Raw genomic sequence first — 14,462 nt, forward strand, 5'->3', positions numbered from 1 at the left:
GCAGGTGTAAAAGGCCCTGTCTATGACATCACTTGCTGCTGCAGCCTGGCACAGGTCAGAGTATTTTTGCGGTTGCCATCTTCAAACGGTCGTATTTTAAAAACTATAAATCCTACAGCGAAGAGCTTTATATTGTGAGAATCACAAGACCCAGACCTACATTTTGATGTATAGTATGTCTCTGAGATATTAACAATGAAGGCACAGTCGCAGTTTAGAAATTGCCCTTTAAATGTGAGCTTTGCAGAGTGGAGTTTCAATGAATGTTATTGGACTGCGTGAGTTGCAAACAAATGGTCATATTGTGAAAACTATAAGGACTATGGCTTAGCTGTGTTCATTTTTAGTGGCAGCAGGGATAGCTGAACGTTTTGACATAAGATTTGTGTAGGTGGGCCTGAAAATGAGGGAGTGGTGGCAGTTTAGAAATCATGTCCTGATTTTTCAGCTTTTGCCAGCTCCCACTCTAGCTTTGCCATTCATTCCTATGGGACAAATTTCGCCACAAGAACGACGATATTCCGAGAACCATTCGCCGAAACGTTCCACAAAGTAATAGCAATCCGATCGGGAACAATCTGCACGTTTTGGTATATTTTTGTCTATGTAGTGTAAAAACTGTGGGAGGAGTTAGGGTGGCAAATTTGGCTATAATAATAATAATAATAATAATAACTAGAAAAGCTACAATTTCTGGGGAAATTGTGTGAAGTGTTCTTGCCTCCACCAGTAGTCTACAACTGGAGTGGGCGGAGTAACTGTTATCATTTATATAGCACATTTAATTGCAACGTTGTTGCCCAAAGTGCTTCACAGTTACATTAAAACATACAGTTATACAAACCATTAGCAGGTGTAAAAGGCCCTGTCTATGACATCACTTGCTGCTGCAGCCTTGCACAGGTCAGAGTATTTTTGCGGTTGCCATCTTCAAACGGTCGTATTTTAAAAACTATAAATCCTACTGCGAAGAGCTTTATATTGTGAGAATCACAAGACCCAGACCTACATTATGATGCATAGTATGTCTCTGAGATATTAACAATGAAGGCACAGTCGCAGTTTAGAAATTGCCCTTCAAATGTGAGCTTTGCAGAGTGGAGTTTCAATGAATGTCAATGGAAGGCGTGAGTTGCAAACAAATGGTCATATTGTGAAAACTATCAGGACTATGGCTTAGCCGTGGACATTTTTAGTGGGCGCAGGGATAGCTGAACGTTTTGATAGAAGATTTGTGTAGGTGGGCTTGAAAATGAGGGAGTGGTGGCAGTTTAGAAATCATGTCCTGATTTTTCAGCTTTTGCCAGCTCCCACTCTAGCTTTGCCATTCATTCCTATGGGACAAATTTCGCCACAAGAACGACGATATTCCGTGAACCATTCGGCGAAACGTTCCACAAAGTAATAGCAATCCGATCGGGAACAATCTGCACGTTTTGGTATATTTTTGTCTATGTAGTGTAAAAACTGTGGGAGGAGTTAGGGTGGCAAATTTGGCTATAATAAGAATAATAATAATATATATGTGAGATAACATTAAGTGGTCTTGCTATGCAAGAACACTTAATTATTAATTATTGATTATATTAAATGATGTATTATTTGCTGTTAATACTCTGAGTACTCTGTGATTAATATGGAATGAAATGGTTAATGCTCTGGGTTTCCATGGTAACGGTCCGCCATTCCCTTGCCCTCAGTAAAGATGGCCGCCAGCAGCCTGCCGTCACTGACTGAGACTCCGCCCACCGCCAGGCCACGTGGCGAGCCTGTCTAACCTGCTGCTCGGGTTGTGCGCGCTGATTGGCTGGCTGTGACCCTCTGCGGGCAGCACGTTAGTTCGATCCGTGCGAGCGGCCAACATGCAGCAGCTGGTGCGGGATGGCTGGTTCCGGGAGACCTGCGGCCTGTGGCCGGGCCAAGCGCTGTCCCTGGAGGTGGAGGACGTTCTGTACCACAAGAAATCCGCCTTCCAGGAAATCCTGGTCCTAAAGAGGTGAGACTGCCACTCCCAGCATCCCCAGCCAGGGGGGGGGGAGACTGCCACTCCCAGCATCCCCAGCCAGGGGGGGGAGACTGCCACTCCCAGCATCCCCAGCCAGGGGGGGGAGACTGCCACTCCCAGCATCCCCAGCCAGGGGGGGGGGAGAGAGACTGCCACTCCCAGCATCCCCAGCCAGGGGGGGGAGAGAGACTGCCACTCCCAGCATCCCCAGCCAGGGGGGGGAGAGAGACTGCCACTCCCAGCATCCCCAGCCAGGGGGGGGAGAGAGACTGCCACTCCCAGCATCCCCAGCCAGGGGGGGGGGAGAGACTGCCACTCCCAGCATCCCCAGCCAAGGGGGGGGGGAGACTGCCACTCCCAGCATCCCCAGCCAGGGGGGGGGGGAGAGACTGGGACTCTCGGCATCCCCAGCCAGGGGGGGGGGGGGGGGAGAGACTGGGACTCTCGGCATCCCCAGCCAGGGGGGGGGGGGGGAAGAGACTGGGACTCTCGGCATCCCCAGCCAGGGGGGGGGGGGGAGAGACTGGGACTCTCGGCATCCCCAGCCAGGGGGGGGGGGGGGGGGGAGAGACTGGGACTCTCGGCATCCCCAGCCAGGGGGGGGGGGGGGGGAGAGACTGGGACTCTCACTCCTGGCATCCCCAGCCAGGGGGGGGGGGGGGAGAGACTGGGACTCTCACTCCTGGCATCCCCAGCCAGGGGGGGGGGGCGGGAGGACTGCCACTCCCAGCAATCTGCCAGGTTATAGACCACTGTGTGCGGGTCATGCTACTCCCAGCATGCTCAGGCAGATAATATAGCAATGTGTGTGGGGACTGTCTCTCCACAAAATCTCAAACAGCTAATTGCCATTTGAGGGGCTGTCACTCCACTAGTGTCCGTCTGCTTTGTATAATGTCTATATTTCTAGACACACTGTGGCTCCTAGTGTTCCTCCAGCTATCTGAGCTAGAATGCTCTATGTGAGATCTGTAATGTGCTGCTACTCTGCCAGGCCCTGTCAGCCCTGTACAGTGTATTCTATCATGATCTATGTCAGCTGGAAGGGGCTGTCTCTCTCAGCCAGCCTGTATATATAGCCATATGCAAGTACTGAAACTCCCAGCAGGCTCAGTCAGCTTCCAGATTTGTGTGAGTTCTGACCCTCCCAGCAGGCTGTCTATTGGCATTATGTGTAGGTAACAGAGTGTTGGAGAGCACTTCCAGCCCTTCTATATCACCATGTTTGAGGTCTGTTACTGGTGTCCGGCTGAGTCAGCATCAGGCTATATATTTAGCCATGTGTATGATCCGCCTCTCCCTGCCTGGATTAGAATGAACATCCTCAGAAGCTGGGGTATCAGTGTGTTCGTCATATACCGAGGCACCGAACGGCCGCATCTGTATCAAGGTTTACTGTAGTCCCTGTATAAATACCTTAAAAGTACGAAATAATTTTGTTGTAATAATCCAGTAAACAGTGAGCCTCTTTGGGCCAAAAAAAGAGTAAAGAAAAGTTTGTGGTACGTATACAGAGTAGGGGGTTTAGAATAGGGACAAATCCTGCCTGCGAGGGTTGTAATGAAACCAGAATGACCAGGTAGTACCTGGAGAATGTCAGGGCTTGGGAGTCAAACCGCAAACCGCTAACACACAACCCATAGTGTCGTCAAGGGAGAGTTACATAGAGACCAAATGGTGCTGCGGATATAACCTCTAATTACTGGTTAGCTACTAGGATTCCCTAAACCCTAATAATCAATATGGCACAATATTAATATCAACTTGTTTGGGGGGGACATGTGAATGGGCGAGTGCCAGCGCGTGGGTTGTATGGTGATACCATGACGACTGGTTTGGGATCAATCCGTGCCAGCCCCTGGAAAGGTCCTACCCCTGCACAGTGCTTCCTGCAGGTTAAATCCTTAAACATGGCAGAATGTAGCTGATCTAGATAATCTTTAAGAAGGGGCTGGGGGGGTGTAACGTAATCGCGTTTAACATTTATGTATCAGGTTTAACTCATTTTTTATTGTATTTTTTTCCCTCGCCAGTAAGACCTATGGAAATGTTCTTGTACTGGATGGATTGATTCAGTGCACAGAGAGAGATGAGTTTTCTTACCAAGAAATGATTGCAAATCTTTCCATCTGTAGCCACCCAAACCCACGCAAGGTAAGTCAGGTGTGGCCGTGTGGCCTTTTTGATATTTTGTTGTGACTAACGCCATGTTCTTGTATAATGCTGCAGGAGGAATAAACGATCACGTTATATCGAAGGTCCTGTATCAATAACATGACCCTTATTCTTGTAGTAACTGAATAGTCTCTTTATCTATGGATTATATCGCGCATAAACCAAGCCTGAGATTATTGTGTAACACAGCGTATCACTGGGAAAGGCTTTTAAATCTGTGCACTTTATGGATCAACTGATCGTGTGTGTTCCTTTTTTACGAACAAACTATGCAAAACGCCAAAGGCATTCTAATCTGTATTGTAAACCATTGCATGCTTTAGATTTCATGATAGTACATTCTGCTCACCATTCAAAGGGACACTGCAGACCCCTAAAGCACTTTAGCCCGCTGATGTTTTATGTGTGAAGAGTGTCAAGAAGAGCTAAACTCAAGAGGCAGCAATTGCTCAGAGCACCTCTCTTGCAAAGACTTTTCATAGAGCTGCATTGGGAGTCTGTGATTGGACAGACACAGAAAGCCTGGGCGGGATTAGAAGTGGAGGGCTTGCAGAGGCTGTAGACGCACGATCTGTAACTTTTGCAAGCTGTTCTTAGTTATACTGCAATTAAAAATTAATAATAAAAAAATGCACATTTGCATTTAGTGCGTATTTACTAACCAGTTTTTAAGATATACGTATATATATTTTTTTATTTTTGTTGTGTCCCTTTAACAGCAGTTTTATAGTAGTGTTTTTTTTTTTTTGCTTTAAAGTTCTGTGTGTTTATAGTTTGATATTGGAGTATTTAATTGGGCTTTGTTTCATTTGCTTACCAGGTGTTGATCATTGGTGGTGGAGATGGTGGCGTCCTGCGAGAAGTAGTGAAACATCCATCCGTGGAATCTGTGGTTCAGTGTGAGATAGACCAGGTGGGTTCATACAGACTGCAGTTTGCTAATACATAGAAAGCTCCATTGTTTAATATGCTACGTGTCCAATTAACAGTGTAATTTAGAAATCACACATCACATACAGTCACCAGTTTCTCTGTGGTTACTGTGTCAGCACCAAACAGTGGAAACATTACATGTGGAATCTCTTTTTAACTTTGACTCGTTTTGAGGGCCTGGAACAATTTCGCCACAATGTATCTGTTGCATCCCAATATCTAACAGTATTTTGTCACTGTCATAAAACACAACAAAAGCAACTGATTGACTAAACAGGATGACCGCAACTTTTTAGAACCACATATAACTTAAAGACACACTCAGAGCAAACTGGGCCAAAATAAAAATATGCAATTTATGATGCATCTATTTTTCAAAAAGAAATTGCAACTGAATCCTAATTTCCATCAGCCGTAATAAAGCACATTTTAGAATTCCGTCACTAATAGAGAAATGAGGCACAGTTCATAAATGTGCTCCAGTCACCATGGAAACCAATGGAATATTCTCAATTATTTTAGAACGTTGGTTTCCACTTTTGATTGTGACCCTTTCAGAGATTCTCCAGTACTTTTTTTATTGTTGTGTTAATTGTGTTTTTGGTTTTGTTTAGGGATCGACCGATTATCGGTTTTACCGATATAATCGGCCGATATTCGATATTTTCGGCAATATCGGTATCGGCCAATTCAGATACCTCCTAGGACCGCCAGGCTCATTACAAGCCCGGCGGTCCTGGGGGGGCGGGCAGCAAGCATTTACTCACCTCCCAGCAGCTCCTCCAGCTCCCCAGTGTAAGTTTTGCGAGACCCGCGGCCGTCAGAGCGTTGCCATGAGACTTACACTGGGGAGCTGCTGGGAGGTGAGTAAATGCTTGCTGCACGCGCACGCACCCCCCCCCCCGCCCCCCCACAGCTCAGCCAATGCCATTGGACCACCAGGGACTCCTATATCCCCCCTTCCTGGCCAAGTATGAAACAGGGAGGGGGGATAACAAAAATAATTGGTTAAATATAAAATAATAATAATAATTTAATAAAAAAATGCCCCCTCACACACACTCCATTATATATACATACACTACACAAACACACTGTGTTTTATATAATGCACACTGCACAAACACACCTCATTATATACGCACACACAATACAAACAGACTGCATTATATACACACACACAATACAAACACACTGCATTATATACGCACACACAATACAAACAGACTGCATTATATACACACACACAATACAAACACACTGCATTATATACACACACACAATACAAACACACTGCATTATATACACACACACAATACAAACACACTGCATTATATACACAAACACACTGCATTATATACACAAACACACTGCATTATATACACAAACACACTGCATTATATACACAAACACACTGCATTATATACACAAACACACTGCATTATATACACAAACACACTGCATTATATACACAAACACACTGCATTATATACACAAACACACTGCATTATATACACAAACACACTGCATTATATACACAAACACACTGCATTATATACACAAACACACTGCATTATATACACACAAACACACTGCATTATATACACACAAACACACTGCATTATATACACACAAACACACTGCATTATATACACACACACACACTGCATTATATACACACACAATTATATACACACACAATACAAACACGCTGCATTATATACACACACACTCTACACACGGCATTATATACACACACTGCATTATATACACACACTATACAAACACACACTATACAAACACACACTATACAAACACACACTATACAAACACACACTATACAAACACACACTATACAAACACACACTGCATTATATACACACACACACACACTGCATTATATACACACACAATACAAACACACTGCATTATATACATACACACACTGCATTATATATACACACACAATACAAACACACTGCATTATATACATACACACTATACAAACACACTGCATTATATACATACACACTATACAAACACACTGCATTATATAGACACACACACTATACAAACACACTGCATTATATAGACACACACACTATACAAACACACTGCATTATATAGACACACACTACACACACACACACACACTACACAAATAGCTCCCCTGTCTAAACACACTGCATCCACTACACGTGGCATGTATATTTTATGCATTTACCTTTAGAAATAGTTTTTATTTTCCAAAATGGTAAATGTACAGAATATAGGCAAATTATATCTGCTATCGGCCTGAAAGTTCACAGAATATCGGTATCGGCTCTAAAAAATCAATATCGGTCGATCCCTAGTTTTGTTTCTTTTAGGATGTGATTGATGTCTCCAAAGAATACCTCCCTGGAATGGCGGTTGGCTATTCCAGCCCAAAACTTACCCTACACGTGGGGGATGGTTTCCAGTTCATGAAGCAGAACCAGGATGCATTCGATATTATCATCACAGACTCCTCAGACCCTGTAGGTAAGAGCCTCTTCTACTCTACAATATCCTTCGGTTATAATGCACCATCACCAAATATGGCGGCATTTAGAGCTTAATAAAATGGGTTTCTTTAGGGCTGCTAAGTGTATTCTCACACGCTTAAACCAATAAACTGACATCATTACTTATTCTGAATCAAAATAGCACTTTTTTATTTATTGTCTTAACTATGAACCTCTGTATAAATTGGGTGTAAAACATGCACTGAATCTCTAACTGATGAGGCTGCGGCACAATATCGAACGATTACTAAACGCATAGAATTTGTATCATCAGGCTTATGTTCAGGAGCCTTGTGGTGGGAAAGATAACTGTAAACATTTCTGTAACATAAGGTTTATTGTTCTTGTGTTGTATAACATCCAGGACCAGCCGAGAGCCTCTTCAAAGAGTCGTATTACCAGTTAATGAAGACTGCGCTCCGAGATGGTGGGATCCTTTGCTGTCAAGGTGAGCAATCTTCATTCACAGTGACAAATGCCATACTTGCAAAGAATAGGTCTCATTGTATTAGAGAACAGTGCATTAAATGTTCTGCTGACTCTGTGTGGTACCTGCACCGACAACCTTACCAAATCCTCTTTGCAGGCGAATGCCAGTGGCTTCACTTGGACCTGATTAAGGAGATGAGACAGTTCTGCAAGACTCTGTTTCCAGTGGTGGAGTATGCATACTGCACCACCCCAACCTATCCCAGTGGGCAGATCGGATTCATGCTGTGCAGCAAAAACCCTGTGAGTTCTTCTCTAACAGATAAACGATCACTTTCCAATCAAGAATAAATCTTTCCAAGCTTAATTACGGGTGTATAGGAGCTGGATATAGTTTATCACATTAGGATAGTGCCAGGAAACCTGGGGCTCTACTCTTTAATTTGGTACAGGCTCACGACAACTCATTGCAGCTCTTAGTTTGAACTCTGATGTCTGAGATTTAGTCGTGAGTTTGGTTCTTGAAAGGAACAGATATTTAGGTGGAGGGGTTATGTGATAAACTCTGTACAATAAAACGATTTAAATACAGAAACTTGGATTGGATGTAGACTACTAGTTCACATGGTTTGGGTTCCGCTTGCTTGTGAGCAAAGTTAGCTTCTGTTAATCGGATCATTCTGTCCAGGGACAAGTTCTGTTCTGCCTGAATATGAAAGGTGCAGCGATTCTCTTGGATGTGGCAAAGGAGTGATTTTTCACAAATCTCACCTGTTTTCATGTTTTTCAGAGCACAATCTTTCGGGAACCTGTGCAGCAGCTTTCCCAAGAGCAGGTGGATGCAATGAACCTTCGATACTACAACTCAAACGTTCACCGGGCAGCGTTCGTCCTTCCAGAATTCACACGGAAAGTACGTTGTGTAAACGTTTCCCAGAGGTTTTCCTTGTCTGTGTTTATTCACAACGATTTGTTCACTTAACCCAGATTTGTGAAGAATTGGCAAAATACCAAATGTTTGACCAATAGAAAAGGGTTTGGGAGGGATAATTTGTAGGAGTGAGGAGCAAGTGAAGATGTTGCTATATTTTAAAGGAAAACTTTTCAAGAGAGAGAAATTAAAGAACTATTTATCAAACCACATCTTTCTGCTGATTCTAAAGAACTGTAAAGTTGAACAGAAGTCTTACAAAGTAGCCACTAGGAGGTGCACAAGCCCTTCTCTGCTTGTCTGGTGTGCATATTGTGTATGGCTCCAGCTGTTTGCTTTCATTCGCCTCCAGTTCATTTTGCCCTCCTGCTGTCTTCTTTGGCCAAGCATCGAAGAAGGTAGCTGAAGTGGAATCAAACTCTGGCTGACTGATCACTTCACAGACTCTTCTGTCTCCTGCCAAACACCTGTGCTAGATCTCTGCTCCCCGCCTGAGATTTATTTAAATTCCTCTTAGAGACTTGCTGGGCACTTCACTATAGGGGGGGAGGGGGCAAATACCCTCTCCCCCTTCTAATATGTTGTTACATTTGTACCACATTGTATATAGTATCGTATGAGGTTTAACCCATCATCTAGATGTCTGTAACTGTGTCAAATGATCATGAATGCAGATCTGCAGTATTCTGTGGATTTTAAGTTTTTTTTCTAATGGAGAAAATAAATTCCTTTTTTAGTTTCGATTACTGAGACCCTTGCTTGGAGCAGGTGGGGGGGGGGGGGGGGGGGGTGTTGAAGTGGATATGTCACTTACCTGAAGCTGCCCTTTGTTAACTGTCCTCTTCCTGAGGTTTATTTTTTCAACTTGTGCTGCTACATTTACCAGTGGCATACACAAATGACAACACTGAGGTCTACGAGTTATCACCCACAGATCATGTCTCACAATGAGTGAGACCATGCCTGTATCCCACAGTCATCACTTGTGATATCTGCTGAGATTGGACAAAATTTAGGGCAAAACTCTGCCTTTTGTAAACTTATGTCATCCTCGTGCTTGTACGTAAAACTGCAGTCCTTACTTTGTCTTATGGAATCTTTGGACTGTGTTTGAGTTTCAGTCAAATGTGAACACAGTCAGGATCAGTAGTTAATAAATATTAAAATACACAATATTGAGTGGAAAATACTTCAATTAAATAATTCAAATAAATATTATCTATATGAAATACTGAAAAGTGACTCAGCCGAATTAAACTTACCTTTATTCCAGCTCCAGTACAGTCTCCTCACTGCCAGTGATCTGTCTCTGCTTAAGTGGTCCATACTGATTTTGTCCAACCAAATGCTTCTCGTAGAGGACATTGACGCATGTGAGGCAGTTGCCATCACCCCCAGTTGTCTGCGAAGTGTTAGCTACATTTTGCTTTTGTCATTCTGTCAGTTATACCATCAAATCTGAAATTCTTTGAAAATCTAATAATGTAAATAGAAAGTGGCTCTAATTGGCTTTTTTTTTTTTTTTACAACTGCCTGAGAAAATGGCATGAGCTGTATGTCCTGTACTCTCATCTGGTCTTACTTGCGCAGTATAATCAGAAAGATGTGGTATACAAGCTGCTCCTCCCTGCCTTATGTATTTCTGCATCAATGAGCAGATTGTATTGTGCTGTTTGTGTTTGGAGAGGTGAGTGATTTATTTCAGACAGGCTGCCACCCACTTACACATCTCGTGGTGACACGCAGCTTGGCCCTTGCTGCCACAATAGGGGGTGAGGTCCTAGTCACTGCCTCTTGCTATAATCATGGAGATCTTGCTAACGTGCCCTTTGTTCTGCTTTCCTTCAGGCGCTCAGTGATGTGTGACACCGGCAGAGCTGTCTTCATTCTATCTCTGGAGTCTGTCTCCCTCTCCTCCCCGGAGCCTGGCCAGCGGGACTCAGCCTCTCACGGTGGATTGCTCAATTTCAGTGCTGGGAACTGTGATGTAACCTTTCAGGCTCAGTCTATGGGTACAATAGTCTTTTATAAAAATGTTTGGCGCATGCATTTTTCTTCTTAACTTAAATACTTCTATTTTAACCCCTTACAAGCACTGTGCGCCCTCTGGCTGCTTTAACAGGGCTTAGCTGCTTTTACCTATCTCTAGCCTGCTGATTGCAGTGATGCTGGTAACAGATACTGCTACTGGCAGGGCTAATGCAGAACCCAGACCAACACGCTGCTAAATCTCCGACCCTCTAAAGCTCTTGGGTTTTTTTTGGGTTTTTTTTTTTTGTTTTTAACACCTTGTCTTGTTACTAGTAATCTGGGAAGGGGTAGTGGGGACCACGATATTCCCCTCCTTTTAATGGGTTTGGTATATTTACAGCTGACTTGTTATAAGCGGTTAGACTGGGAGGAGGGGGGTAGAAGGTATTCGTTACCAAATGTAAAACTGCAATCACTGAATGTTCATTATCACAATCTATAAAAACAAAATGTATGCAAACCTAAACAGTCTACCGTGTTTTATTGTAATGGGAATGTATGTAAACTTCTTTAGAGCCTTGTTTCGAAAGTCATTTTATTTAGCTTTTTTTTTTTATTTTTATTTAAATATTTATTTTACAAACCTTCCTTTATCACAAATTATTTCAGGTCTTCTGCCCTCACCCTAGAACTCAAAATGTATGCAGGTCTTTCCTTTCTAATAATTCTCTCCCTATGCAATATATTTACTCTCAGATGTACTTCTATCCATATTCTTCTAGGTTTCTAGAGAACTTAGATATGCAATCTTACTGCTAGTCAAAAGAATCGGAGATAGTCTTTCATAGCTTCCTTAGCAAAATGGAAATCGTGTCTAAATAATATCACAATAGATGACTGCATAACTCCCTCCCCCCATTTGTAGAACTTTATACTCCGTATTGTTGGAGACCATGTACTGGGTCTCTTAGATAGCCATAGCCTTTAGGAATGCATTGTATATATGAATACCCTCTGACCATGATCCTGCTGTAAAATCTCAGTTGAAAGCGAAGATTAATGACCATTTATGGCACAGTGAGAATATCGGTCATATCACAGGACAGACTTTCTCTCGACATTCTGCTTCATTGTACACGTTTCACCATTGTTTTAATGGATGCTTCCCTCTTGTATTTCATGGAGAGAGTAAATTAGAAATAAATTGGCTTTCATTAGACAGGTGTGCAGAGCTGTGACATCCCTGGAATTAGCTAAATACAGCTCCATTGCAATTGATGCTAAACTGCTATTACTCGGGTGCAGGATGTCTTTGAGAGAATAATTAACCTTTCAGCTGTGTAATCTGTACCGTGCATCGTGTTAGAGTTTTCTGGGTTTAAAAAAAAAAAAAAGACTAAAGTTTGTTAAGTTCAACCATAAAGCCCAATCTTTTTAAAATGTATCTATAGAATCTGACAAGACGACCATCTTTATTGTTCTTACTGTAAGTAAAAACTCCTTTCTTCCAGTCTCACTGGGTGACCTATTGTATATTCCTGGTCCTGGAGCTTTGCTGTCATGAATGTTATTTAATTTCTTTTATTACTTTATCCTGTGTTAAGCAGTCACCTGTTTGCTGTATTGTACAGCAATGGATTCTTCTTTTCTATATACTGAAGAAAAAGAATGATTTAGAATTTCTGCATTGTCCTGATCCTACTTGATTTACTCACCATCTCACTTTTCAATGGACCAACACTTTTACTCTTAACCTTTTGGGGATTTACATACTAATAAAACGTTTTGGTCAGGCATACATTTGTGTGATAGAAAAATACCAGGTTTTAATCAGAACTTTTTTGGATATCTACTGCGTTTGATAAGGCATGTCAAAGATTAGCTCTGTATCTGTCAGGTTAAATAGGACATGTCAGTACTCAAGAAAGAGATTTAAGCGTTGGCTTGTGGGTCTCAGATCATGAAGGTGTCTATGCTAGTGTTGAGTGTAGGTTCAGTGCTTTGTAGGCTCAGGCCCTAGTTTTTAAGGGACAATACCATGCTAGATCCCAGGATAGGAGTGCCGCCAGTGAGGGTGCTGTAGTCTACGTTTATAAGTCATGAAGGTTGGGTGATTTTGCTGTCCCACTGACTGCTCTCTCATCCCTGTGTGCTGCATAACGACATTTGTTTATTGTCAAGCTTTTTACCCCTAACCGCGGGGGAGGGGGTGGGGCGGTTGATATCTTGCAGTTATTTTATCGGGCACGGGCGCCCTGAGAGGGTGTCCCAGTCCGTCAGAGGGGTCAGGTAGGAATCCCTATCGCTCAGGTTAAACTTATTCTGCATTAGGGTATTTAACTTGTAAACAATTTAAACATTTGAAACCAAGCCGGCATAGTATAGATATCCTCTTATAAGGTCAGTAACTTAGTCACTAAGCAATGTACCGTGAAGTTGTTCCTCCTGCTGTGTTCAGGTGGTCATGCGGGGTGTCTGGCTGGTGCCTGGAGCTGGGAGAGCGCTTCCCTCCAAATCTTCCGGTCCCTCAGAGGTTTGTGCATCAACGTTTTTTTAGCCCTAGCGTTGCAGAGAATGACGGGGCTTCCTCGAGTGATGTGAGTGTGTGGGTAGTCCCATTGCGTGTCGTTAGTAGTGAGCCCGGCGATCCCCATCTGTACTGTATGTTAGCGGCCCGTAGTTGTTGGGTCACAGGGTGGAGTGAACGGCGCCACTGTAGTGTGGCCCTCGTTAGGTCCTGATGAGAGGTGAGGCTGGAGTCTTCAAACGTCAGTGGGGTCTTGCCCTGTAGTGCCGCCATTATTAGGCCCTTCTCTGAAGAAGACACACAGCGTAATGTAACATCTCAAGCTGTTTGTGTGGTGGCCCTTTGGGGACCTGCAATCCGATATATTCCATCTATCACCAGTTTTCTTGTCGCCGCCGGAGGTAAAACAGTTGCTAAAAGCCGTCTTGTGTAATGCGGCAGTTCCTCTGTGGTGAGACTTGTTTGGATGCCACGTATTTTTATGTTGTTGCGTCTATGGCTATTCTCGAGGGCATTCAAGTGTAGGGCCATGTTATGGTGGGATTTTTTGAGCTGTTGTACAGAGTCTTGTACCGTTGTCAGGTTGGTTACGACTTCGGTCACTTCAGCCTCCGTCGCTTGTAGCCGGTCTTTTGTGGTTTGTAAATCCGCTTTAAGTCCTGCTAGTTCCTTCGACAGGATTTTATGGAAGTCCTGTAAATGTATTTGCAGGTCGTGTTTCGTTGCTGGAGGTGATCCCTCCGGGGGTGCTGGTATCATGGTGCAAAGGTCATTCCTCTCTGCTTGATCAGGCTGAGTGTTTTGATTAGTGGTAGGCTGGGTTTCCTCTGAGGTCAGTTTGGGCCTTGCAGGCCGCTGGAGCATGGCCCCAATGTCTCTTCCTTCTGTCTGTATACTGGCTTTCTGGGAGCGTCGCTCCATGGCTGGCATGTGGACCCCAGGGTT

General features: G+C 43.5%; 1 protein-coding gene across 1 annotated transcript; it reads left to right on the forward strand.

Annotated features, from left to right (window-relative positions):
* The first annotated feature begins 1,818 nt into the window (after positions 1-1,818).
* Positions 1,819-11,506, forward strand: SRM (spermidine synthase). The gene is made up of 8 exons (XM_063436786.1): positions 1,819-1,996; positions 4,039-4,159; positions 5,001-5,093; positions 7,483-7,636; positions 8,024-8,107; positions 8,246-8,391; positions 8,879-9,001; positions 10,868-11,506. The coding sequence occupies exons 1-8, from the start codon at positions 1,863-1,865 to the stop codon at positions 10,883-10,885; spliced, it is 873 nt and encodes a 290-aa protein (XP_063292856.1). The 5' UTR covers positions 1,819-1,862; the 3' UTR covers positions 10,886-11,506.
* Positions 11,507-14,462: the final 2,956 nt, after the last annotated feature.

The sequence above is a fragment of the Pelobates fuscus genome, chromosome 11 (genome assembly GCF_036172605.1).
Source record: "Pelobates fuscus isolate aPelFus1 chromosome 11, aPelFus1.pri, whole genome shotgun sequence".
Taxonomy (NCBI): Eukaryota; Metazoa; Chordata; class Amphibia; order Anura; family Pelobatidae; genus Pelobates; species Pelobates fuscus.